Source organism: Clinocottus analis, unplaced genomic scaffold, assembly GCF_023055335.1.
Source record: "Clinocottus analis isolate CAN_PGR_092001 unplaced genomic scaffold, fCliAna1.0.p SCAF_10, whole genome shotgun sequence".
Classification (NCBI taxonomy): Eukaryota; Metazoa; Chordata; class Actinopteri; order Perciformes; family Cottidae; genus Clinocottus; species Clinocottus analis.
Genome location: NW_027175821.1, coordinates 18,636,848 through 18,664,721, shown reverse-complemented (window position 1 = coordinate 18,664,721; position 27,874 = coordinate 18,636,848). Strand labels below are relative to the sequence as shown.

Sequence of the window (27,874 nt, the reverse complement as noted above, 5' to 3'; positions counted from 1 at the left end):
ATTAAACCAGCCTCATGCGTAATGTGTCGAGACAATTACACCTTTCACGCGTTGACTCGAGGCTTGATTTAAAGGTATAAATTACTAATTGAAGACAATGAAAAGTGTCAGAAGTGGTGCAATGCGATGTGATAGAGAACTCAAAACAAAGGGCTGGTTACACAGCTCTGTTGTTATGGACGTGATTGATGCACAGACACCGTGGGAAGACATGAACCCGATTACATTGGTGTAACTGTAGCCACATAAAACAAAAAAGCATTATCCTCTAAAAAAGAAAAAAAAAGATGAAAATCGGAGCACACGTGCTTGTTTCAGCATCTCCTGCAGGCAGCAGCCTGAAACAAAGAAGAGCATTCGTGCCATGTTGTGTGTAAGGAACCTGAAATACAGGTGACTTCACCTCAGTTGCAGATTTCCATTCGTCCAAATAAAAGGGAGATTTTCAACCTTAAAAACAAAAAAACAAAAAATAAAACGTCGTCGAGTCTAAGCGACGAAACTGTCTGATACACCCGTGAAATGAACATGTTTTCTTTTTCTTTTTTTGTTGCAGCGTCGGTGCAGAAGCCGGAGAGCCGGAGAGCCAACAGACGGGCAGAGAGCAGCGGCAGAGGGGGAATACTATGTGAAATCCTGCCCAAGGTATACGCTCGCTTAAAAGGCTTAAAAGCTTGGAGAAAATTGGATCAGGGAGAATCGTCACCCAACTTTCATTATTTCCAAGTGGTGTGATTGAATTAAAGGGCAAGATGGTGGTTGGAGAGGAGTGGGGGTGGATGGGGAGAGGGGCGGCGGAGGGGTGCGTAATGGCGTGGTATTAAATTCTAATTAGAGATGCAGGGGATCAATGATAGGGAGGTTGGACAGCCCGGGCCCCCAGTGCCAGCCCAATAGACTGATGAGTTATTGTCATGTAAAAAAGCGCTAGCAATAAGACCAAACGCTTTGCTATTGTCCAAGCGGAAAGAGCCAAGTTTATTATGAGGACTATATGCTCTAGAGACCTCGGGCTAGGCGGCTCTTAGGGGGCTTTTCATAAAACAGGGCTAGGTTCCTATAAAGGAGGCCAGTTTTGGAGCAGGCGCTGAGCAGTGCACATCTAACCGTCCAGCCTCCTTCCAACCAGTTCAAACCAACCAGTCATCTCTTCCCCCCAACTCAGACCGCGCGTCCGCCTCACTTTGATTTAGATTGTTTTTTTTTTATTTATTATTAATTTCTTGTACTTTGTAACCCAATTTTTTGGGGGGGTATCTTTTTTTTTCTTCTTCGTTTGAGGTTGTTTTTTTTCCCGGGAAGTGCAGCTTTCTAACGCCACCGAGCCTTCTCAAATGTATAAAATGGAGTATTCTTACCTAAATTCCTCTGCCTACGAGTCATGTATGGCCGGGATGGACACCACGAGCTTGGCATCGGCCTATGCGGACTTCAGCTCGTGCAGTCAGGCCAGTGGGTTTCAGTACAATCCCATCAGGACCACTTTCGGGGCTTCCTCCGGCTGCCCGTCCCTCACGCCGGGGTCCTGCAGCCTGGGGACGCTGCGAGACCACCAGAGCAGCCCGTACGCCGCAGGTAAGCAGCGGCTCCGCAGCCTCAACCCGCCGTAATATAGGACGCCTTGATTGCATTTGAAAATGGAAATGTGTTTAGTATTTACCAAACGAAATTTGCTTACACAAATGAAAGAATTTATCACGTTAGAAGCGATTGCAGGCAAGCGGTAATTCGGTTACGGGGTTACACTATCCCAGTCACACCCAAAAACCGCCAACAGAATTATCTTAAGCTGCCAAAATGATAGGCATAATTTATTTACTTTGCGATGAGACATAAAGCTTCGGAAATAATTAGATAACCAAAGACTAAAGCTCATTATTGGCACCGAATTGGAGCTACAGGAGCAACAAGCGGGGCGGATGGGAGCATTATGACAAGTTTTCAAACTTGAGCTTCAATGTGAGGAGCAACAATTAGTTTAACATCACAATTAACCGCATCACAGGTCAGCGACGTTATCAATCCACAGCTGATTCACAGGTATCGAAGGCTTAATACAATTCAAAGCTTTCGCCCGGCGCCCACAAACGGATTTTAAACAATATTATCGAATTTGATTTTACCTCTATTTGACAACATCACAATGACACACACACACACACACACTTGTGTGTCGCGCTGCACGGATAAGACCGCTGCACGTCTAACGGTGGCATTGTTTATGTGTTTGTTTTTTTCCGCTTCCAGTTCCCTACAAGCTCTTCACGGATCACGGCGGACTGAACGAGAAGCGGAAGCAGCGGCGCATCCGGACCACGTTCACCAGCGCGCAGCTGAAGGAGCTGGAGCGCGTGTTCGCCGAGACGCACTACCCGGACATCTACACCCGAGAGGAGCTGGCACTCAAAATCGATCTGACTGAAGCCAGAGTGCAGGTACGGACGCCAGACCGGCTCCCGTTATGCGCAAGATTACGCGCAATTACGCACGGGTGGATTTACGAAGCAAAATAAGAAGCGTTTTAACTCATCTAAAAAAACTCTTATATTTAATAGGTTTTAGTAAAACACGAGCTTTACTTTTTAGTTTCACGTGATCAACTGGCCTCCAACTGCTGGCACAATCACGCAGTGATGCGCAACATAAGGATGGGGTTTATCTTTAGGGACGACAACCATTTTAATAAGCTCACTGATTCAGAGTGAACTCCTCTGCTGCGCGTTAGAATAATAATAATAATAATAATAATAATAATAATAGAGCAGTGATGGTCACTGTGGTCACAGATAAAGTCTTCATTGGTGCTTTAATTATTTTTTTCTTCCAGGTGTGGTTCCAAAACCGGCGCGCCAAGTTCCGCAAGCAGGAGCGCGCAGCTGCAGCGGCCGTGGCGGCTGCGAAGTCCAATTCCGGAAAGAAGTCCGACCCCAGAGACGAAGACAGCAAAGACAACAAATCCACCGACCCCGACAGCACGGGAGGACCGGGCCCGAACCCCCTCCCCACCTCCAACTGCGGCGGACCGAGCCCCACCGGCGGCCAGGGCAACACCAACGGGAACGGACAGCTGGACCAAGTGAAGACCTCCGTGTCCAGCGGCATGGGGGTGACAGCGGCGAGCCAAGGCTGGGCCACCGCCCCGGGGACCATCACCTCCATCCCGGACTCGTTGGGCGGCCCGTTCGCCAGCGTGCTGTCGTCTTTGCAAAGACAGAACGGAGCCAAAGCTACATTAGTAAAGACCAGCATGTTCTAACGAGGCTCCACCGCGCAGGGGGGAGGAAGAGAGAAGCTTCCTCTTCCTCTTCCTCCGGAGAACGAAAAGCAATTTCCCACGACAGACTTAAGGACAACACAAAAAAAGCAGTGAAACAGAAAATGACAACTCTTTGTTATTTTATTTTTACGCCTTGCGCCGTTTCTTGTGGTCAGTTGACACATTTGCTGTGAAAAATATCCACCTTGACAAGTCGTATTGTCTGATAATAACATCGTTTAGGGTTTTTAGTCGGGTGAAACGTTTCCACTAAAGACTGAACTCCTGAAAAGAATAAGAAAAAACTCAAGAGGACAAATTAATAACAAAATGTGACTTCTGTTGAGATTCATCGCGCGTAAAACCAGAACAAGATCAACGCAGACATGTTGCTCCACTTTCAAAGAATCACACGACTCATTTAAGACTGAATCCCGGGTGAAGTGACTTTGGGGGTTATGAGCAAACACAGACGTCCGCGCACTGGAAGCTGCGTTGTGCCACCCAGAGGAGCCTCGTTAAGTCACATTACATGTCAGAGTTCAACAGCTGCTTTGTTTGGTAGAGAGACACGTTCAACATCCACGGCTGAGGGCGCGCGCGCGCACCCGACGAGACGCTCACGCGCCTCTCTTCTCTGACACAATATGCGGTTTGGACAGCAGCCTCTTTATAGATGAAATGACTTTGTTTTTGGTTTCCAGGGCTGCTGAGAGTTTAGTTTCTTTAAATTATCGATATGAACACAATTATTTCCTCGAGAATAAAACAAAAAAAGGCACAAACTATTGCAATGTTCACCTCCGACAGGAAATCTGTGTGTTTTGTGTGTCTTTCTACGGCAGTGTTTTTGTGGCTCAAGCTGTACAGTGTTAATACGTATTCTTGTCTCCTATAGTTGAACCATAGGCCATACTCCCTCGTAGATCGATCATACAAGTCTTTTGATGTTTTACGAAATTCCCTCGGAAGAATTTATTTTGGGTAAAAACAAAAAAATAAGGAGGGAATGGATGCAAACATTGTATTTATTTCTCTATAATTTGCATGTTGTCTTTCTGTCTGATTTTACGATGAGTTCTCTTCCATTTTGTGAGCATTATGTAACACGTTTTGTCCAGGATCTGAAAGTTATTTATATGTAGGTAATGAATGCTTATATTTAAGAAGGAAATATTTCTACATGTGCACATAGTTTTCCAGGTGTACCATTGAAATGGTTGTTGATGATAAAAAAAAAACTAAAAAAAAGTCCGAGTTGCTTTTGTCATGATTACTTTGGAGAGCAATAGAGTTCGTTATTATATTTTGGCTTTACGTCATCTCTAGACGATCTAAAGAGTCTTAATAATCATCATGAAGTCATAAATGCATATCAGTGTTTCGATCAAGGTGGTTTGAAAAGGCCGGAGGTTTCAGCACCGCGGACAGCTCCGAGTCTTCAAGATTTATTTTCCCAAAAGAAAGTTTCAATGCAAAAAAAAAATAATCCAGAATTAATGGAACAAAATGGAAACAACGTCGTTTACAGTTGAAACCAAAGGACGCGTCAATCCGATAAACACGTGTTTATTTAAAGAGCTCAACATTGAACTGATTTACTTTTTCAGAGATGAGGTTACATAATCTGACCATGAAGATGGCGCCAAAATAATGACGATGAGCTTTGACTCTTCAGACAGATGGACACTGAAACTGTCACAGCTACTTTAATCCTCAAGGTCACAAGGAAACATTATGAATGTCTCGTTATGGAAACAAGATGAAATTCCTGAACTGGTCACAGATTACCACATAACACATTTTTACGTGTTTTACAACAACACTCATAGTCTAATCCTATTCTGACTTTAACCTAAATTAAGACCCAACACCAATGTTATTAATCTGACAAAGTGGCAGAATTGTTCTGAATTTCATCTGTTTATTTAGCCACATCCTCTCAATCAGTATTTTGTTTTATTTTGAAATAACACACAGAATCACATTTTTAATTTATAACATTTTATTTATAAACATACATTTTGCATTTAAACATCAAATGAATCTATATTTTGAATAGTGTTCAGGTGAATATTACAATAAATACAGAACAGGCTCCATTCCAACCTTCCTGCAGAGAAGACCGTCTGGATGGAGATCTGCGTCTCAAAGATCCCGCTATAAGAGACTCCAGATTTATTCATGAACTTAAATGAGGAAAAAAGAAAATACACAACCGGAACAGAAGCTTAAACATCCTGTAGATCAGAGAGATGAACCCGGAGGAGAAGCTTGGCTATAGGACGCCTTCAGGAGGAGGCAGCGAGTTTGCGTTCAGAGCAAATCATTTGGTTTTAGGCTTAAACGTGCATTTATTTTAAACATCTGCAATAAACAACCGAGCTCCTCTCACAAGTCCGCCCAAAAAAATGAAGCAAGAATTTCAAATGTCCAGCTGGCGGCACAGATCTTTAGTCTTTATCCAAACAAATATTGTTGTACGGCTGCTGGTGCCAGTGTTCTCGTCCCCTCTGCTGCTCAACTAGATGCACCGTTGTGTTTTTGTGATTTGTATAAATGAATCCTACCACTGAGCAATTATCAAAATTACCTCAATTAATAGCATACAGAAGTCTATATCTCTAGAATAAAACAACATTCAGAATTAAATCAAGCCTCTCCCCTGCAGTATATATTTTTCCAAATAGACAACAAAAGTTTTCCTCTGTGCTGCTTTTCATCACTGCAAATCACAGAGGAATCACAGGGTGGGGCCATGACGTTAAGGGTGTCATTTATGTAAAATAAGTACTTATTAAGTGAAGTAAAGCGTGATGTCAGGGAGAGCTGCAGCCTGTCTGCAGTTTAAGGGTTCAAATTTGGCCAATCCCTCCCTCCACCCTTAAAAAAGAAAAGAAAGCAAACGGCACACAGCTGGTGTCGCAGTGTTTCCTGCATCACCTTGCTTTTCCTAAGGCACATTAAAGTCCTGACCTTCTGAGCGGAGCAACCTGCCGTGACCCAAAAGCACAAAAAGAGCTCACGAGTCGAGTTATTGTCCTGAAGATGAAACTACATAATATGAGTGTTTTATAGAAGCCAACTTTGATCAGGAGCGCAGGAGACGTGTGCGGTCACTGTGAGGGCCGAGGGGATCGACGTGGGTTTAAAGTGACCTTTACTGCACTCTCTACATGTAGTTTAAGTATGAATGTTTGATTTAATCTCGTATTAAATTAAAGGGTCATACAAGTATTCATATTTTTAATATCCTGTTTCGAGAAAGATAATAAGAAAAATTCTAATTTGAGCTGCCTGACAACATGTTCAGTTTTCCCACCGTTTTTTTTTTAGATTTGTATCCAAATAGAAGAAAAGAATTCGTAAACAATAACAATGATTTAACTATGTAATATACTGCGTTTACATCATATGGAATTTAATATAGAAAATATATCTGCTTCAACATAACCAAAGACTTGAACACCATATTTTATTTTTGCTCGTTCAGTCCGACAGTGGTGTAGGACGTTAACATCAGCCTACCTGTGTTTGAAGAAGGGCATTGTCTTTTATTCTCAACATGGCCGCCGACACAGAACAGAAAGGTCTCTCTCTCTCTCTCTCTCTCTCTCTCTCTCTCTCTCTCTCTCTCTCTCTCTCTCTCTCTCTCTCTCTCTCTCTCTCTCTCTCTCTCTCTCTCTCTCTCTCTCTCTCTCTCTCTCTCTCTCTCTCTCTCTCTCTCTCTCTCTCTCTGCATGATGGAACAGAGTCTGTGTTGGTACGAGGACCAATCAAATCCAGATTTCACTCACTCATGACATGAACACAAAGAATATATATATATATATATATATATATATATATATATATATATATATATATATATATATATATATATATATATATTTTAGTTTGGCCCCCGTGATGAATCTTCATTGGTTACTGAGCTGCAGAGGATGCGAAGATCCCGACACGCTGTGGAGGACATGATTTGCAGATAATCGCTTTAAAACAGGGATGGGGCTTCTTCCATGAACCTTGTGCTTTTCTGCTGAGCGTCACAACGTGGTTGGCTGTCCGGCCGCTTGAAAGGAAAAACAAAGAGACAGAAAAAGAAATCCACAATTTTTATAAACCAAAATTGTTTTAGGTTTAAAAAAAAAAAAATACAAAAAAGGACACACAGCTCGAATGAAAGAAAACCTCTTTCATAAAGACTTTGGAGTCTTTTGATGGAGTCTCTGATTTGATTTTGTGGTTTTCTAACAGCTGCCGAGAGGTTATGCAAATGTGAGCCGTGTCTTTCAGAAAGCATGAACTTCTGCTTCTCTGCAGACGAGGTGAAAGGGACGGAAAGTTACCGTCATCCTCTTCAGATCCATCGACCCAGTCGGCCGAGCCTCACCGCGTCTGACACTTGCTTTATTAAAGCTGCACCGGGTCGGGTTTTGATATTAAAGTATACTCGTCAGCCACAGACAGAGGCTGCATGCAATAAAGAGAGAAACCTTTGAAATACACCTTTAATTTTGTGATCATAGAATAGTGTCAGGTTTACTTTGGAAATAATAAATCAAACAAAGCTTTGTCTGTTTTCCGACCTGGTTTATGAGCACCGTGTTTACTGCTGCTGCTCCCACACCATCACCTTATTGAAAGTGTTCATCAGGGAAAGTATGAAATATGGCCGACATTACCAAACAATAAGGAACACCTTACACTTTTTATAATATTAGAGAACAATTACACTTTATATTCATGAGCATGAGAAGTTATCTTGTTATTTCTGGTGCTTTTGTTTTCAGATATTCAGAATGGTGGTTTATTTTCTTGAAACCAGCTGACATTCATCACTCATAAACGATCTGGAGGAATTTAAACATTGCTATAGAGGGGGGAGGGGGGGCAAAAGAGAGAGACCAGAGGGTGGAGGGACTTACAGCGGGAGCTGGTGTAGCACTGGTGGCAGTTGAGGAGGCCGTTTTTGATCCGGACGTCCGTCCCCGTGGTCGTGTCGCCCAACTGTCCCTTACACACACCGCACTGGAGACACATTTAAAAAGCTGGAGGTGAATCTGAAGCATAAGGCCACCGTTATCATACAGATGTTCATCAAGAAAACAAGACAGAAACCAACAATCTTGTGTCTTTGACACACAGCCTCCTATACTGAATACATTATTTATTAACAGTATGTAAAAAATAATAATAATGGAGTTCACTTATAATACAGATGGGCACAGACAATTTTATTAAAATAATATTTGCAGGTGGACTATTTTCAGCTGCGGGTGAATATATATTTGATGCTGATTATTTCTGGCAGCACGACGGCGTGCGAGCGGCCGACGTAAACGTAAATGTCAGCCAGTGAAACAGTGAATCATTGATGCGTTTTTAGTAGTTTTGTACAAAAACTGTAGATTTGAACACAAAGGCAATAATCACTGCACAACACAACAACAGCAACAACCCCACTGATGAGATTCAGACGCGTTCACACTCCTTCAGGATAATTAAAACCGAGGACGCTCCTGAAATCTGTCACCGACCTTGAAGCAGTGAATGTGGAAGTAGAGACTCAGCGTCTCTATGATCATGGCCGCCCCCTTCCCCAAAGGCTGCCCACAGCTGGAGCACAGCTTCTTCCCACTGACAGACCTGCAGGAGGGAGGAGACGCTGTGATACTAGAAAGCAACTGCAAATGGTGTAAATACTGATGACTCCTCTGTTCTACCACTTTGGCTTTTTTGACAGTGTGTATGAAAGAAAAGCACAATAAACTGTTCCTTTTGTTAAAAGGGATGAATCACCATAAAGTCACGCTTCAAAACCTGAAGAACAGCAGCACCTCGCTTCACAGTAAACAACTTGAACCTAAGGTCAAATAGCATCCTCTGCTGTGGACTACAGGGAACACAACAATTATATATATATATATATATATATATATATATATATATATATATATATATATATATATATATATATATATATATATATATATATATATATCCCCTTCTGCTATTTTGTCTGACAGCTTGTTGTTCTTTGCTGTTTTTCTTTGAGTTTCTATCGCTCAACGTCCTGGTAATTAATGTTCACCAGGATCTACTCCATGTGTCTTCTTGTCTTCTGTCTGCTATTTCCCCTTCATTTGTAATTTAAATCATATTTTAGTGACCCCAGACAGCAGATGAGGGGGCACATTCATGTTATTGTTTACAAAATGAACATTTAACTGTAAAAACAAAGACAAATGATTAAAAACTCCCGTTTCCCTGCATTGCATTGTAATTCACATTGCATTCGAGGGTCCTTGCTGCAGTGCTACATGTCATGAGACGGATGGAGGGCAGTCGGCAGCAAAGCAGAAAATGACAGTGCAGAAATGAAGCGCCCCCTCCCGCTCCCTCCGTGTGGGCTGTTTGTGATGCAGTACCTGTTGGGTGCTGGAGGCAGCGTGTCTGGAGGCGGTGGACATGCTGCGGGGGTTTTTGATGAGCTGCGGCACATGTTATTGTCAATGGGACCACTCCTGGAAATGGACAGCAACATGCATCACGATGATGACTCACAGCGACTCCATTGGCTGCCGGAGTCAGACGTAACCAATCCAAAGCCAGAACTAGCGGAGCAAACTAACATCTAACATCTGAGCAAAACCCAGACTTACCTTCTTCTTTAAAATACAGGCTTATGTGTTACTGACTCAAATGAATGTTGAGGACACTTTTCTTGTCAGAGACTATTGTTCGTTCATGTGGAGGAAGACTGTGGGGGGAACTGCAGGTGCAGTATGCCACCTGCTGGTCAAACGGGTTAACTGAAGGTGTTGCAAAGAGATCCACTCTTACTAAAACCCTGCTGGTCACAGAGATGCACTGACGGCCACAATGAAATGTGAATGCAATATATTTTAAAATGAGCAAAATAAGCAGTGGTATGGTTCCTGAGGGCCTGGACACGCAGAGGAATATTATCAAACAAATAACATGAGGAAATAAAACTGTTTAAAATGGATCTCCTCAGTCAATCAAACATCTCACAGTCATGACACAAACACTGAACCTTCTAAATTAAAAAAGTCAGACGTGCTCTGTTGTGGTAATAATTCAGACTCACTGGAGCTGAAACCAGTGCTCGGTTGAGTCTCAACACTAATCAATAAAAGGACATTCTGCGTGATTTCAGCAGTCTGCTCTTAATTCACTTTTACGAAATAAATAGAAAACTGAAAAACAACTAAACTCCTGGACTTAAGGCTTCTCTCTCTCACACACACACACACACACACACACACACACACACACACACACACACACACATGCACATGCACGCACGTGCACGTACCTCCTGTCTCCTGCAGGCCGGCTGGGCTTGTTGCTGTCTGCTGAAGGCTCTTCTTGCTTCTTCACTGGAGTCGAGGTTTTGGTCGACGCCGCAGGAGGTTTTTGGCCGTTCTGCAGACCGTGAGCGTGAGTTTCTACATGACTGCTGCTCTGACTCACCGAGCTGAGGACCAGAAACAAACCGTGTTGCTCATCGTATCTACACATGTCACTACAGTATGACACACAGATACAATGACACAATTGATATCATACCCTGTATCTGCAGGTGACAATTATACAAAAACATGACAAGCAAAGTCTAATTCATCTACTCTATCTTCTATATATTGTGTGCAGCTATTTCTCATCAGATTGTAAAGAACCGTGTCATATAAGGAACACATATTAAGCCACCATTCATCACATCAGGATTGGTCGCTAACCTTCTGGCTGTTTTCATGCTGTCGTCAGCGGTGCTGATGTCACTGGTCCGGTCGTTTTCTCTGCGTTTCCATTCGACGCTCTCTGTGCTCCCCCTCTGTGCCGTCCAATCACAAACAGGGAACGGTTAGTCGAGCGACCAATCAAAAACAGAGCGCTGTGCCCACTCAAGTCATCCTGACTAATTGTCACCCAGAGTCCCCTCCTGGATCGCGTACTGCACGCTTCTAACAAACTATCTGTAATCAGTCAGCCATTCACCGACTGCCTCTCCAGCAGTTCCTGCTTGCGTTCCCAGTCGGCCAGGGAACGGACGATGGTGTCCGAGGTGGAGGAGACCTCTCCTCGGCTGGGGGAGGGCAGGGCGGAGGAGCGGGGAGTCAGAGGCGCCACCGTTTCCTCCAGTATCCTACGCTCCTGTTGAGATGGGAGAGCTGGGTGAGTTGTCAAGAAACCCTTGAATCCCACGATGGGGTCAAGATTATCAGTCAGAATACACACATTTTATATTCATTCAACTGCTGCTCTCATCCAGATCACAGAGTCCAAAATGATCTCAGTGAGTTTTACTGGAAAACACGCCACAAGTGCAACATGTCGCTCAAACGTGCACGCACCTCCTCGTGGTACTTCCTCTCCTCCTCCGCCACCTCCCTCTGCGCTCTCTCCCACTCGCCCTTCAGCTTCTCCTGCTCGCGCCGGTACTTCTCCTGTCACCATGGCAACAGACACATGACATACCGCACAGGGCCTCAACCGAAGACGAAGACGAAGACTAAAACTGTCTGCAGGTGGATATTTGGCAGGAAAAACAGAGACGATGCGAAGATGTATATCTGGCATCAGGAGGCTTTTTAAAAAGGCTTTTAGTCTGAATCAGTCGATGATAAATTTCTCTTTTAGAGCATTCTGTTTAATTTAATCTAAGAAGGGACTGAGACCTGTACATCCTGCTGGAGTAATGAGCAATACTTATATAAACTTGTATAAAATGTCCATGTGTGATTCCTCAGTATGTAGTTTGAACAGAAGCCTGGACTCGAGGACATACATGAATGCAGAGGCAGTTTGCTACGACTCCCTTATGGTAAAACACATGCGCAGGTTATGTTTACTTGTAAGGAAGGAAAACAAAAAGACCAGAAGCAGGCACTGCGGACAAAAAGGCAAAAGTAGAGCATGCAGAGGTTCCTACACAAACGTCTAAAGTTGGCTTAGAGTTTTTCACATTCATGTATGCTGCTAGAAAAGCAGCTGCAGCTGTCTGCACCCAAGATTATTACAGACAAACGAAAACATCTTCAGACTCTTTTCAATTTGTGAAAGAACCCCCAAATTTAAAGATCAAGGATTGAGAGAGAAAGCAACATCAGCAGGACAGATGACGGCTCAAAGCACAGAGAAGACACAGAACAGGAAGGTCAAGCACATTGATGCACCAGACAGACATTCATCCATTTCAGCGCATCTCATCTCAAACAGTCAACTGGAAAGACGAGAAATCGGTACTCGTCCCTGTTGGGATGTATTTATCAAGATCACACTGTAGATGAGTACAGTGCATCATGGATAGCAATGAATCCTTCCCATGTTTTAAAATATGTGTACATGAGATGCACCTCTGATTGGTTGAGGAGAGAGAGGGTGATGGGCAGCAGCAACAGCAGCAACCTTGTCTGTGTATGTGCATGAGATGGAGACGGTGAGCAGACAGAACCGGAGGTTCTTCTGCTGCACAACTCCGCCCTCTAGTGGTCAATGTGTGCGCTTGCCGTGGATGGGCTGGGCCTTCGGAGGAGGACAGGCTCAATATAAAAACAAACATGGAGGCAAGCTTTGCAAGGAGCAATGAAATGTGGTTAGTCCATCTGCCACAGAGCAGCTTCCTGTGCAGTTAAGTATAGCTTCAACCATTTGGATTATAACTGGATTAAAGTAGTTGAAAAAGGTTTGGACCTGCTTCACACTGAAACAAGGTCTCTAGAGATGCTGTTCAAGCAACACTTATAATGTGACCTATATGTCTACAAAGACAGATACACAAACAGAGCCCATTTTCAAGCCAAACACATTGTTTTATCTCTCACCCTAATCAGTGTACTTACTGAGGAGACACAATGCCTGGCTAATGCTTTGACTCATGTGGAGCTGATTTGTCAACAAGACATCCAACTATCCTGTAAAAGCTTCACTGTGTCAATGTGCTAATAAAGAGATACATGCTGTGGGCCAAAGCTGAACTTGTAGGTCGGCTGTGAGTTTCAATAACTTTAGCGAGAGCGAGGCCTCGTCACGAACCAGCTTCACACCTCAACTGATGATTTCTTTCCCTGGGCCTCGTTAGTTATCTCAGCTGTTAAAACACAACAGATATTTACAACCAAAAATCTGTTCTGTGCCTAATCCCTGCAGTGCTGGTGCCTTGCTCCAGCAACTAAGCTCCGTCGGGACCTGAACCCCTGACGTTGCAGACTCATGCGCCATGCTTTATGTTCTGTGTACCTGCAGCATGCGCTCCTGCTCTTGCTGCCACCTTTCCTGACGCTTTCGCTCCTCATCCGGGTCCCAAGACCAGCGGTCAGCCCGCCTGGCCTGGGGCAACACCGGGACAGACACCTGATAGACCCCAACACACACAGAGACACACACACACACACACAGACGTCAACAACATGCAAACATACACACACACACACACACACGTATTCATGCACACATTCAAACTCACCCACAAACCAACCACCATTCACTCACACACTCACAGAACCAGGAAGCCAATGAGATTGATATGGCCCCAACACAAACACACATACATGAGTTCAAACATCCACCACAGGAAAAGAAGAAGGGAAGGGAGGAGACAGGAATAGTTGGTCTACCACAACAGCACTACTCCAATGCTAGCCAAAGGATTCCTACTAAGGAGAGAGAAGACAGAGAAAGAGAGAGATGAGCTCAAATGAAAACAAAAGCATACTCAGCCGTTTTCTACAGCGTCCTCATCTGGCATGCTGCATGAACAGCTGTGTGTGTGTGTGTGTGTGTGTCCTGTGAAGTGTGGTGGAGCCTGGCAGTTTGACACTAAGTTCCCAAACACCTGATCTCAGAAAATGATGAAAAGGTGAAGACGCCGGCAGTCTTATTCATATTTTTCTTGGTTTAGGTTATGTTTGTATTTAGATGAAAGTCTATTTATATGGATTTTCCCCTCGATTTCTGTTTTTCTCTCTGTGTTTGTGCAGTATAGTAAACTACACAACCGTAACCCGGGAGGTAAGCCAGATGAGAAGCGGTAAAAGGGTTTATCATGTCGTCGGAGGATTTTTACTCACGTTTCCACGGCGGTCCTTATCCATCTCTTCTGTAGAGGAAACATGACAGGAGACATTAGTTAACTTACAATGTAAACAGACATTTAGGACACATGTCAAGAAACAAAATGACTTTTGATGGGAGAAATATTTTGTGTTTGTTTGCCAGCTCAAGCGGTGAAGACGCTGATGCGAGACGACAAAGAGGGAGATCGGTCCACCAAGAGCAACGCACTACATCTGGAGTTCTCCAGTGAGACTTCCTGTTACTGTGATGTGTGAAGCTAGAAAATAAACAAATACATGTAAATCACTCTGAGTAAGAGTGATTGAATAAGTATTCAAAACATTTGCATTTTGGAATTGTTCATACAACAATCAGGCGACTGGTCAAACTGTTTGGATGAATATTGGGAGATCGATTGGAGAACCCTCAGTTGAGGAAGAACCGACGCCGTAGCTTTTGGTGGATAAGACGACAACGTGAAGAACAATGAGGCAAACATGAAACCGATCATTTGTAAAGTTGATCAAGGTTCTTAAAACATCCTAATCAATATGATGATACCAGTATGACTCAAAATAAAGAACAACGACGATGACAACACACCGATGAGTTCTACCTGGAGCATTTGTACACCAATATACGCCAAGACACACGTACAACAGAGAGAAAGCACACCACTGATCATCCACAGCCTTCTGGAAATGAGTGACAAACACAAGATGGTGCTGAGGAGCTGATGTAAAGCCCTGAAAAAAAAAAACCAGCAGGGAAACCCTGTGCGTTCTGCGACCGGGACAGAAACATGAGCTTTACCTGGTGGAACGAAGAACTCCCAGCGTAACTTAGGGTTGCTGGTGGCCAGCGGAGACCTGACACTGTTAGCAAACTCTATAGCGAAATAAAAAAATATGCGGGTGCAAGGAAAGGAGGGAAGGAAAGGAGGGAAGGGAGCGATAAGGGATAGACAGATGTCAAAACTGGGAGTTGGTATGGACAACAGAGAATTGGAGAAATCAAATTGGGGAAGAATTTTACTGCTCATGTGATACTGTGAAACTATTAGAAAAAACTATCGGAGGAGGTTGTAATTCAGATTTAGTGAAACGTCAAAGTGTTTTCTACCCCACTAGATTTTGAAGAAAATTTTAACCAGAGGTCTAAAAGTCAGAATAAAAGCAGAAAAACAACAACAATGCTGTGCTTTTACACAACACTATCTTTTCAACTTCTTTCGACGTTTTTTTTTTGTTGGACCTCAGGCTTAATTAGCTTAGCTTAGAAAAGTGAACAGGATTCATCAGAGTAAGTGTTATATCAAGCAGATTTTTTAAAAAAGCAGGAGATTCTCTCATCTAAACATTTGCAGTACAACGAAACAGAAAGAGAGTCAGGCTGAAACAAGCCAGCAGGGAGGATCAAACTTGAAAACCAAGGAGGTGTATGGAAAAGAAGCTGCTGGCGTAGTATTTGGATGTAAAGCGTTAACTAACCTGCTTTCATTTCCCTCGGTGGGCGATATTCAAATGATCCTGGTGCAGCTAAGCTCGGTAAATTCTCTCTTCTCTGTGATGAGTCCCGGGGACTGGGAACAGTGGCCTGCAGGAGATTCAAAGATCATCCGTTGAATGTCAGGGCGAATGTTTCTTTTAAGGTTGTATTAGTTTTGGGAGCAACCTCACCTGTGAAGTTACAAGCTGACTTTGCTGTGTGTTGACTCCTGACTGGACGTTGTTGGCGTGTTTGTCTTCTAAACAAAACACACACGCAGACAACACAGCTTGAATACTATATGCTAGAATACAAAACAGCATATGCAAATTAAAAGATACTTTCCCTTCACATTTTTTCCTCAAAAATAAATTCTAGATTAAATTATAAAAATCCATGACCTGGATGACATGTCTAAGATCTACCACAAGGGGTCAGTGTGTAGCACCATGCGGCTCAGACCTGCAGGAGGCGCTTGGTGTGCTGCAGCGTTGGACTTCTCCTCCTCTGGAGCAGCTACTGAGAGGCTTCCAGTCTCTGTAAAGCTTTCTTCTGGCTTCTGCAGCTCCTTTAAGCGTCACAGATGGTTTCAAAGATGAATAATAGATCAAACACGCCTGATGTCAAGAGGCATATGTAGTTCATAGGAAATTTCAATAATTACACAAACTTGCCGAAAGCCTGCAAGACTGTCAAATGCATTTATAAACAAATAGCCAATGCAGTAATGACCATGACAAGCAGTTATCTTTACAACTAACTCGTAAAGATCTTCATCCTCACCGATGGGAGCGAGGTGGGCCGGCTGGGTGGGGTTGAATGATGGATGACGTTTTCTTCAAGGACGTCTTTAGAAGCCGGTTTTGAGCCACTTTTTGCCTCCTCGGTCTTTATTGATGCGGCAGGGTTTTCTCCTCCGGTTGAGCTGAGTGGACTGCGGGTTGGAGAGGCTGCTGCCAACGACGGGGCATCGACAGCGCTGTTGGTTTTGGGAGGGGACGCCAGGAAATGAGGAGGAGATTCCCTTCCTAGACTCTCAGGTGGAGTGGGAACGTTTCCACTTCCGATGTCACCGTTGACTCGGAACAAACCATCCGCCTAGATTGAACGACGACACCTTTAACATTGGCTTTACATATACACACACTGCAGTTCAAGAAGATGCTTTGAAAGCACAAACGGGTCCTGAGAAATGTCTAGACAGTTAAATTTAATTCTGATCCATTTTGTAATTGGTTTATAGATATGAAGCATCGGTAGGACAACATTGGCTGAATCTCCGCTCCAATAATGCTGCTCTAGCTCAAAATATTTTCAATAGTACACCGAATGAATTGATGACAAACAAAGAAATGAAGATGAACCCCATGCCTACAAACCCAGTGCCCTCATTTGGGGTCATTACCAGCCTCTCATCTCTGTCTGTTATTAGCTATTCATCTGGCTCACAACACCACGATGGCCTCTCTGACAAAGAGGCTCTAACGTATGTGAGGAGCTCCTAGTGAGCGGTAACTTAAGACACAGTGGTGGAGTTGGGTGAATGCAGGCTCTCAGTCTGGCCCCCCCTTCTGCCTCGACCTTCTCATCCCTCTCCGAGCGGCCTGTGTGGGCCCTCTTTGTCCGCCTGGAGCCCACTTCACATGGAGAGGGCCCTACTTGTCAACTTCTTAAGTCAATAGCGAACAGAGGGCTCCATTCAGAGCCGGGCTCCGCTCAGACTCCTGACAAGACATTCCAGAAAAGCGCTGTGCTCCTTTTGGTCTGGTAATAATCTGCCCCTCCCTCCACGACCGACAAACAGAAAGATCTCATTTTGAATATTCCCTTTTGGGGACAAAAAAATTCCAGATGAAAAAGGAAATGGATCCTGTTGAGAATGCCGTGAGTTAAATTGAAACATTACATGCTTTTTTTCTGGGAGGGGAAGGCTTGTGTTTTCCAAGAAACCAGCCGTCTCATCACCATGGCGGGTCTGTGGCATCCTAACGTCAGTGCCAAGAGAGCTGGAGGGAAACTCACCCTCCAGCCTGTGCGGCGGTCAGCCAACACTGGGAAGTAACCACATGTAAAGTGGTCAAGACCGTTACACTAAACGAGTCTGAATCATAAAGCCTATTCACACCAGCAACAACACATTCACTTTTATGGGAAGATGAGATGACGACAAAGAGCCTCTGAGTCAGTCTCACCTTGCTCGGCCACGGTTCACCCGCTGAGGACCGGGGCTGGAAGTAAGGCTTGGGCATCAGCAAAGGCACCGGGTTGGGCGACAGGGTCCGACTGGATGGCGGCTCGGACGAGCGAGAGCGAATCTGAGGCCGCTGGTGCGGGGGCTCTCTGGGAAACTCCTCGATTCGCGCCTCCAGTGTAGACGTGAACTTTGGAGCCGGGGCGGACTGCTGGCGCAGAAACCTCATGGGCCCGTTGGGGTCCACGTCGAAGGGGTCCGGGGTCGTTGGGGAGGCGGACAGGGAGAGAGGGGAGCAGGGTATGGAGGGATCGGCAGATATACTGCGGTCCAAGAGCTTTGGCAATTGTAGGCGTTCCAGGACTGTTTCACTGATGGAGAAGCGCTGGGCGTAACGCTGCAGGATGAACGACGCCTCCTCGTGGGTTCTGGCTCTCTTGTACGCGTCCCGAAGGTCATCCTCACGACGCTCCCTGTTGAAGAGGAAACGAGGTTGAGGAGGGATTAAAAAAGAAGCACATCAGCGGTGTAAAATGTGAAGCAACTGATATGGCCCGGTTTGATTTTAATGAATGTTAACTTTGCTACTCTCTATTATTATGTGATATGAGAAACTGTTGAAACAACGTGTCAAATTTAACAAGATTTGATCAAAGATGAAAACTATAATCTGACCTATCACAGACATCCATTTCTTCCACTTCACTGAGCCAAGCTGCCCTTACTCTTTCATTTGTTCCTCTATTGGAGAACTACTTCAATAAAAAATCTTTGTGCTCACTAATAGAAATTAGAGTGAAGCTTACAGCCTCTTCTCTAAGAAAGACCTGGTGTCCCATTATAGAAGTATTGTTTTGTACTAAATCAAACGTCCTATTCATGTGCATTTCACCTACTTTTCCTCCACTATCTCTCTGTAGGTCTTGATGCTTCTCCTCCTCTGGGAGGCGCAGGGTCCTCCAGACATCAACTGCTCCATCACCTTCCTCTCCTCCTCCTTCTTGATCAGGTCCTGGGAGATACTCCTCCTGCGATTTTTCCATCTTGCCAGGTCCTGACACACAAACAGATTGGAAGAGTTTCAGCTCCAAGTGAAACATGGCAAGAAGGTCTTGGCTCCGCGGCGTCGTGAGACCCGAAGCACTGCTGTGGCCCCAGAAAACTGATTTGAGTTGTTTAACTGGGGCACAGCAAAACATTCATTTGCTTTAGCCTGCAGGCACGGAAATCATTGCATACAACTTGTCAACTCCTGACACAGTAGAGACAAGAAATACAAACTGTGCAGATCTCAATCCAGAAAGTAAGAAAACCACCTTAATCAAACATAAATACATGCACAAACCGAGACAGAACTGAGACTCACATCCTGCCAGTGATCGTCCTCTTCCTTCATCCTGTTGTACTGGTTGTGCATCAGCTCATGACGCACCTGACTGTGAGGCTGCAAGCTGGCCTCCTCCTCATCACGCATGTCAATCATACTCACACTTCTAAGAGGAGGGAGAGAGACAGACGGAGAATGTGGATAATAAACAAATTGTGTGCCGACATGTCATTTCCAGAGTTGGGCATGGTTTAGTCTCTTAGTTTTCCTGCTCGTGGTTATAAACATGTTTATTGTACTTTGTGCATCGTTAGTACAGTATGCTTGTTTGTTGAAGACTTTGTGCATTTGATACACTGAACCTTTGAACCTTTTCCAAAACTTAGCAATGTCTAAAAAAGGCAACATGTCAGTTAGAATCTGTGCATATAAATTAGCATAATATTCCACATCAGCCACAGAAATGATTTTGTGCCGATCGATCATTATTCGTAAAAGAGAATAACCTGTAACCGGCTCAGCACGGACACTAAAATAAGATGCGTCTTTTAAAGACCACATGAAGGGAAGTGTTCATCTTCAAAAGCTAACCTTATGCTCACCATTTAGTACAATACAGCATTCAAAATTGAATAATTTTGACATTTGAATAATTGTGCCACATTCCAGCAATTGTGTCAACAGGAAATGCATCAGATTAAATTGGTTAAGATGATATTAAAAGGAGACCTTTGAAAGCATCAGCTTCAGGTGCCTGTGGTTGTAAGTAACAATCTGATGTGCACGAGGTGCAGCAACCAGTTTATATTCGTTCAGTCAGTGGTGTTAAAACATACATTTTTAGTTTACAGACAAGACAATAAAGTGCAGCGTTTTGGTTGAGAACATGTGGCTCATCAGAGACTCACAATGGGTAAAACAAAGTCATGAGTGCATAGTTGAGGATTTAATGTCCAACACAATATTGGGTGGACTGAAGAAACCTGTAGCAGAAGAGTTTTACTTTTTTTTTTTTTTACAAGCAAAGAGATGATTGACATGTTATTTCATTAAAGAATTTAGTTATAAGGGTGCAATGCTGAATAAGTGCTGCTCTCAAACAGAACAAACAAAGCATTCGAGTCATCTCCTGGTTATGAATCATCTCTGCTGCTGCAGGAAAAGCTGCACTTACATTAACAAAGGACATCCCCATGACGGGTTGGTTTGTAAGTGGATGGGAGGGTGAGTGTTTGCGTTACGTGACACATGCAGCTAGTAAGAAGCACAGAGACGATGTCGGAGCAGCACAGTTTAGTAAGTCTTCTTCTCAGACACGATCGCAGGCGCTTTGAATACATCCGAGAGGAATGGATCATCAGATGTCGGATCAAGCGTTAAGCTCCAGGGACATCGTTTACCAGCACGAATGTCCACCTTGACAAGTCATTCAACTCATTCACCGTTTCAATTTAGGGATTGCAAGTGGAAAAAATCTGCTTAATTTAGGACATTTTTGTTTTCCATTCAAAGAAAACTTCTGTACAGAGTTGTCGCAAATAACATTAAATCAAAATATGGAATATTTTGGACCAGTCATTTCACTCTCCAGTGATGTTTTTGTTCTCATTCAGCTCAAATTCTGCCTGAAAATGATTTGTGTGGGAGCATTAAAGCACTTCTAAATGACATTCAGTAGATAATTAAAAGATAAAACGGGGGTTTACAGAATGATTGATACTGGGGATCCAATTCCTAAGTTTTGAAGTGATTGATTGAATTGTTTTCTCTTCTGTGTCTGGAATAAGTTAAGGGTCATTTTTCAAATAGGTAAGTGCTGCCCTAAAACCAGTATTACAACACCTGCCATTTATTTTTGAAAGAAATTAGAAAGATTATGCGGATAATCATATCTATATCTAGATATATCTGTCCTTCAGTCATAAACATGATAGAAAACTATTTGACAAAACAAAAAGGACCAGCGGTCCGAGTTTTCTTTTGGTCTTACTTGCCTCTCAGGGCTTAAATAATCAAACCTGAAGATATTAAAAACTGGCACAAAATATTTGCTGGTGCGACCTTTAATCCAACAAAAACACTTTTTTTGTAAATTACTTCGACCTTTGGCAGACGTTCCCACTTGCATGAAGAAAAATCCAATTGAAAGACTCAATGAATGACTTATTGAGAGGTCTTTGTTAAGTCGTGCGGAGCAGTGCTGGGCCAGATAGCTGAGCCTCTGAGCGGTAAACGAACAACTTACTGTGGGTCATCTGACACACTAAGTCTGCGGCTGAATCTACAGAAGGCAGAGAGCATGGAGAGAGAGAGAGCACAATCACAAATGAACACAAGTACACTTAACAGAGGAACACGGCACTAACTTGTGTGAATATGAAAACACAGAGATGGAATATCTGATATCGAGTGGGTACGGTGTTGTGCTCACAGATGACAATGCGTTCATTGCTATTGTTTTAAACAAGTGTGCCTGCTGGTTTTGCATCAACATACAGATTTCTGGCTTTGCTGATGTTACTCAAGCCAAACACAAGGGGGCAGTCTTATCCATAGCAGCCAGAGCAGAACAGAGGACACGTTCACTGCATCACTGCAAACCAAAACTGCTAGCATACAACAGATGCAGATGGCAATGATCTTAAGACTGCAGCTGACACTTAACTCTTGAAAAAAAATGAAAAAAGAAAGCACATGCATCTTTTATTAGACAGCGCAAGAGAAACAAAGGATGTGGCTCTCTCTTTATCGGCGACCAACAGCTGTAGGTTTGGCCTCAACCTGCGTCTTCACAGTGAATGTTATGGCGCTGGCTCTGTGATGTTCGAGGGGTGTGAGAGAAGGAGCGGCCTGCGGTTTGTCGCCACAAGAGAACAAGGAGACTAAATGAAGAGAAGCCTCGCGAAATTAGGACCAGACAGGCTGGTTTGGTTTGTGGTAGTAAAATGTCTACCAGCTGGATGTTTTCTGGTGTAAGATGTCAGGCTGTGATGCAGTGGGGCCAGTAATGATCTTATTAATAATATATACTTGTACTTTATTTACAACCCAATCATGAAACTCACAATAGTCAAGCTTATTAATCAATAATGAAACATTTATAACTATGTTCATGAATTGCATACTAATGAGTTACTAACCAGTGTTCATGTTGGAGCAATGCTTTATGAATGATTAATTAAGTGTGTATTCATGCTTCACTAATGCTAGATAGTGTGTAGTTGTTTTAAAGTGCTACTCCAGTATTTTATTGGCGTACATTCAAATGGGTGACGTTTGATTGATTGGTAATGGTTTGACCAATTTATTACCAAATATTTTGGGTTCATATTGGGTCAAATATAATTCAGTGTCCTTTGCGGTTATCTCCTAATTGGGTCTCCTGAAGAGACCAAAGGATGCCATCTCAGGTCAAAACCCACATTCTCAAAAGTTTCTTCTCCTCCAAATGTTCTAAATAGAAAAAAAAAGTCCATGCACGCTCTCCACAACAAACTGCTTTTTTAAGAAGCATCATCAATTTGCATTCATTTGAAAAACAGATCATGCCATCTTGAGATAGTTAAGTCGTCCAGATAGGAGCATGGCGGTCTGACGTCGAGGTCACATGCAGAGATTGCATGTTATGAATTGTGTAGTTTTAGTTCAGCGAGGTGGAAATTCATTAAATGTAGTGTAGTTGCTGGAGGGGGCTCACGTTGCTGGAAGACTGCTGTCCGACCAAGAGCTCCCTCTTTGCGGGTCGCCGCTCTCGCTCAGCGCCCTTCCCGTCCGGCGGCCTGCATCGGATGTTGCCGTAGTAGCCGTCGCCAAGGCAGCGGGCACAGGAAGGAAGTTGGAGGGACTCTGGACACTGACGTGCTTGGGAGAGGTCAGCGTTTGGCAGGACCGCGTCTCATCTCGCTCTGCATCTGTGAGCGACGGGACACCAGCGGCTCGCTTCCTCTCAGCCTCCTCCTCGGCCCGCTGCTCCGTCACAGGTGGGTGTTTCACGGAGGAGATGGCGGGGCTCGCCGCGACCGCGGGGGCCGCCGCTCGACTCGTCGAATGGTGGAAGAGTTCCTCTGAGCACGAGCGAGCTGGAGTACTGCAGAAAGCAAAGCAAACTAAAACGTACTGCTGCCCGGTGGCTACTCTATTTCAGCTGTCAGAATTCCTCCTTGACGAGCTAAATCCCCCCCAAAAAAAGTAGTGAAGGATGCTCACAAATCCTGTTCCGAGCAGACTGGATGTGGAAACAAATCGGAGTCACAAAGCCAAAGCAAAATTGGCTGACCCCTTAGGTTGTCTGGCATCCTGTGATGAACAGCTCCTTTCTGAAAGGGTTATTATTGGACTATAAATCCCCAGGATGCACGGCGGGGAGAGAAAGGCTGTGAAAAGGCCGGGCTCCAAACCCCGCCTGTTCAGGGTCAGGGAAGGAAGCCTCATTTCCTTACATCCTGAGGGAAGGTCACATGTTCATGTTCCCTGGGATTGTGATTTTGTGTGAACACCACACATGTTTGTGTGTACCTGCTGGATATATATACGAGTTTGCATTTGAAGGGGTGTGCCGGTTTTGTAACAATCGAGTGATCTTGAAGAAGCTCGGTAAAAAAAACCTTCACAGGAAACTGCGAACAGTGATATGTTGAGATTAGACAACTGGTTTGAAAATATTTAACTCCTGGCAACACAAAAACAAACAAATTCCAGCCACAGCTTTCTTCTTGAAAAATACAAGCTGTTACCAACTAAACACGGCGATATCAAAGCCTCAAAACATCCTAGAAATCCCCCTTTTTCCTTGGAACAGAGCGATACACAAGTCAGATTCGCTTTGAGCGTTCGCTTCACTCCCTTGAAACGCTGACGATCCAATCCATGCCATAACATCTGCGCCAGAGCAAGCCGGAAACCGGGGGCGTGACTGATAACACCAACAGTAACGTGAATGCAACGACTGCTGAACCGGGAAATAACACAAGATCGGGCTGTGACTAAACAACCGAGATCTTAACTGACTCTTCATGAGGGAAGCGTTCAATCTACGCATCAAAATGGACTTCGGCGTCGCGTCTTGACCGCTCGTAATCCTCAGCATGTTAATCCGACACCAAGTTTGAAACTTGTGACCCCTGAATGGCCGGCGGGGTAAAGAACCTGCATTACAACAGTGTGTGATCTCCATGTTTCATTGAGCCTGGTGATCTGGTAATGGCAGGGCCACAGAGGAAAAGGGCCAGATGGAAATGCCAGCTGTGAAAATGTAAATTATTTTATAACAAAGAGACAGTACTGACGAAAACTGAAACATGTGGATTACCCCGATCAATTGGGACTTTGGCGGTTTTTGGACCGATGCGTTTTTGTAAACTTTTTTGCGTTTTGAGAGAAAAAAGTACAGTTCTGTTAATCTCGTACGGCCGTACAGACAGAGAGTCAATGTGGGTACATTTGAACATGAAGCTGCAATGATCTGCATTGCTGAATGTCAAGTGGCAAGTTATTTTGTCATTTTGGTGAACACAGCAAATATTCTGCTGCAATAAGAATAAACAATGCTGCATCCAGACAGGGTCAAGTCATATGAATAACTCTCCAGATTTAGCATTGCATAAAAAGTGATCAAGCAGAAAAGATGCATTGTAATTTTACTCTAGTGTCGGACATTAGTGAAACTTCCCTCTACAACATCCTCATATTATAATTAGAGAAAACTGAACAAATAATTACTACTATCTTTTGGATTGGGTTGAATCAGAACCGTGTCGATACCAAAGGAATCGGGCAGCTGATTTGGGGCATTATGAAAGACGTGAATCGAGGTGAAGACCTTTGCTCAGAGGTGACCATCGGGTGAGAGACAGTCTCCGTGGGGGGCTCAGCGTGGGGGCGGCTTCGGGGCAGAGGCTCACTGCTCCTCCTCACGCCGGCTGCATGCATCTTAACACACGGTGTGGAAGCAGTCTGCTGCCCGTCCTCCCCGTCCTTTTTATTCTGGTCCACCATCTGAATCTGTATCTGGGGTTCGAGGGGTGGGGTGATGGACGGGCTCGGGGACTCTCCAGGTGGGCCGTCTAAGCTAGGGACCTCATTAGGACTGTGACATCGACCCATTCACGCACAGAGTGAGAAACGATGACAAGAGGATGACCACAAGGTGAGACAGGGAGCACACAAATGTGGGGAAAGTTAGGACCAGGGAAACGATGTGAATGGAGAGAAGACACCATGACGCAAAGGAAGGAGATGGAGATAAAAACAAACAGTAATGCAAAAACAATGAATACATGCGTTTTGATGTAACAAGATGGATGACGTTAACTACAGGGGGAATGGAGGACAGATGAACAACAACACACGTACACACAACCCTACTGTGTATGCACCCAGCTGCAGCACAAAGCACTGAAAATGCAAACACACTTGGGTGAGACCAACTCGATTGCAGAAATCTTCCATCTCCTGCTGCAGCTAAATAATGCTAAGTCCAAACCTTAAAAACATTATCCTTCAAAAACTACTTCCAGTCAAATCCTGACACACACACATATAAATAAATAAAACACACACACACACATCAAAGCAAGGGCTCCACTAAAGCAGCAGAAATCTGAAACTCATCCAGAGAGCGTCGTGGTAAAACTGAGATCCCAGCGCTCTCGACATGCCAAACCAATAACTGCCAATAAGACCATCAGAATTTAATCCGCCTCATCTATGGAGCATATTTCACACTTTTGCTTCAATCAGAGTCAGAGCCAATGAAGACGCACATCTGGCCTCCATCAGCACCGAGGGCAGAGGGCAATAAATCAGCAGTTTACGCAATAATGTGAAATTTGTGCCACCAGTGACATCTTCTTCTCTTAGGAAATTAATATACAATACAGAATCCCCCCCCCCCCGCCCCTAAAAAAGATGCTGGTTGGTATTTCACATTTTTAAAAATAAAGTTATTTTCCCATCATCCACAGCGATTCTGTCAATCTGAAAATGTCTTGAAAGTAACTTCACGGTCTTCTTCCAGGATAATAAATTCCACTGTGTCTATAATTTCTACAGCTAAATCTGACACACAAAACCGAGAGCATCATTTAGTAGTTCAGCACATGTTTTTGGTCAAACCGCATTTTCAGCTACAAGCACACACTTGTAGGTTTAAAAGGAGGAATTAAATGAGGCAAAACCATTTCAAGCTAAAACAAGGTCATGGTTGTAAAACCTGCCCCTCAAATTACCAAATATTGTGCAATAACACCGTGACCACTGCTCGTGATTCCTGCCTTCTTCTAACTACAGCAGTTAGACTCACCTGAAAGGTCGGTCACCTGCGACAGGTGAAGTAGCAGTACTCCAACTCTTGCGAGCGCCGTCCTCTTTATCGCTCTTCTTCTTGCGGAGCGGCGTGGGCACGTATCCGCTCTGGTTGCTCCTGTTGGGCAGGTACTGGTTGAAGGGCATGGTGGTCCGCGGCTCGCTGATGGACGTCCGCCGCGCCGACATGTCATCCTTACGGACGTCCGGCATCTTCCTGTGGGGGGCGCCGTCGGACTCTGAGTCACTGCCACGGCCTGTTGAGACGAGGAGAAGGAAGGCGTTCAATAACGGTGTGACAGCGAGATTACTCTGCAGACAATCGTCTCACAGGTTCAGTTGTAGCTTGCCTTTTACATTCATTATGTTCTGTTTATAGAAGAACACAATTATGATTATTATTATTCAGGTGTTAAGTAGTTTATATGATTTAGAGACGTAGTGAAGGAGATTTAAATTCTATGTGCTTTGCCATCACCGGGAAACTGCAACGGCAAATTGCTTTGAGTTATGTCTTCTTGGGTTATACTTTTTGTTTAGATTCATAAGAGATGGAAATTGTAACAAAACAAGATAGATATTGTATTACTTCGCGACTCTATACCATACATTTTCCCATTTAAATGTCAACCCCATACTGTTATCCCACTGCCTTACACATACAAGACATACGACCGTCTCTCTAAGTGGGACATTAACCTTCTGAATGATATCTGGTAAAAAGAAAACTACAAAAAGAAAGAAAACCAATAAAAACAAATACATTCAGCAGAAAAACAGGATTTCTAATCTAATTTTCAAATCTCTGAAAAATAATATCACTTCCATTTCCCCCAGTGAGGTTACATCATGTAAACTCACACAGCATTAAAGTGCTGCTCCAGTGTTATTATCTGCAGTGCATTCCAGGAACTGAACATAAATCAACCCCAAGCACGTCGACGGCCTGTTTTTATGAAACAAAGCAAGTCACATAAATCATCAGGAGATTTGTATTGTGCAGCTCCCGCAGTCTAAATTTGAGTCCACAGTTCGGAAGACTTCACTTAGGATGCCGCAGCGTCTGTCAGTATCCCATTTAAATACACCTTGTTTGCTCTTTAATGTCAGAGGCAACACCTGGTGCTGCAGGAGGACATCGCTCAAGGACTTTCCCCGCTGGATGTCTTAAATTCCTCCAAGATGTTCATGTGTGAACCACATACAAATAAAAGAGTCAAGAGGATAAATC

At 43.9% G+C, this 27,874-nt stretch overlaps 2 protein-coding genes across 6 annotated transcripts in view; one reads left to right on the top strand and one right to left on the bottom strand.

Annotated features, from left to right (window-relative positions):
• The first annotated feature begins 1,118 nt into the window (after positions 1-1,118).
• On the top strand, positions 1,119-4,421 carry phox2bb (paired like homeobox 2Bb). The gene is made up of 3 exons (XM_068589723.1): positions 1,119-1,575; positions 2,248-2,435; positions 2,828-4,421. The coding sequence occupies exons 1-3, from the start codon at positions 1,335-1,337 to the stop codon at positions 3,254-3,256; spliced, it is 858 nt and encodes a 285-aa protein (XP_068445824.1). The 5' UTR covers positions 1,119-1,334; the 3' UTR covers positions 3,257-4,421.
• Positions 4,422-7,160: 2,739 nt separating this feature from the next.
• LOC137796253 (LIM and calponin homology domains-containing protein 1-like) overlaps positions 7,161-27,874 on the bottom strand; it is a 77,844-nt gene continuing 57,130 nt past the window's right edge. For 3 of the 5 annotated variants that reach the window (XM_068594078.1, XM_068594087.1, XM_068594113.1), the window contains 21 exons: positions 26,642-26,900; positions 23,039-23,428; positions 21,587-21,622; positions 19,381-19,507; positions 18,911-19,068; positions 18,016-18,487; positions 16,607-16,921; positions 16,286-16,391; positions 16,015-16,082; positions 15,826-15,931; positions 15,149-15,223; positions 14,350-14,378; positions 13,520-13,633; positions 11,635-11,727; positions 11,279-11,434; positions 11,020-11,114; positions 10,596-10,757; positions 9,685-9,780; positions 8,794-8,902; positions 8,182-8,284; positions 7,161-7,325 (listed from right to left, as the gene is read on the bottom strand). In XM_068594078.1, coding sequence (XP_068450179.1) covers positions 7,300-7,325; positions 8,182-8,284; positions 8,794-8,902; positions 9,685-9,780; positions 10,596-10,757; positions 11,020-11,114; positions 11,279-11,434; positions 11,635-11,727; positions 13,520-13,633; positions 14,350-14,378; positions 15,149-15,223; positions 15,826-15,931; positions 16,015-16,082; positions 16,286-16,391; positions 16,607-16,921; positions 18,016-18,487; positions 18,911-19,068; positions 19,381-19,507; positions 21,587-21,622; positions 23,039-23,428; positions 26,642-26,900 — 3,095 coding nt within the window. In that variant the 3' untranslated portion in view covers positions 7,161-7,299. The remainder of the gene's footprint in view (positions 7,326-8,181; positions 8,285-8,793; positions 8,903-9,684; positions 9,781-10,595; positions 10,758-11,019; positions 11,115-11,278; positions 11,435-11,634; positions 11,728-13,519; positions 13,634-14,349; positions 14,379-15,148; positions 15,224-15,825; positions 15,932-16,014; positions 16,083-16,285; positions 16,392-16,606; positions 16,922-18,015; positions 18,488-18,910; positions 19,069-19,380; positions 19,508-21,586; positions 21,623-23,038; positions 23,429-26,641; positions 26,901-27,874) is intronic. The other 2 variants (XM_068594097.1, XM_068594105.1) reach the window with 2 other exon arrangements.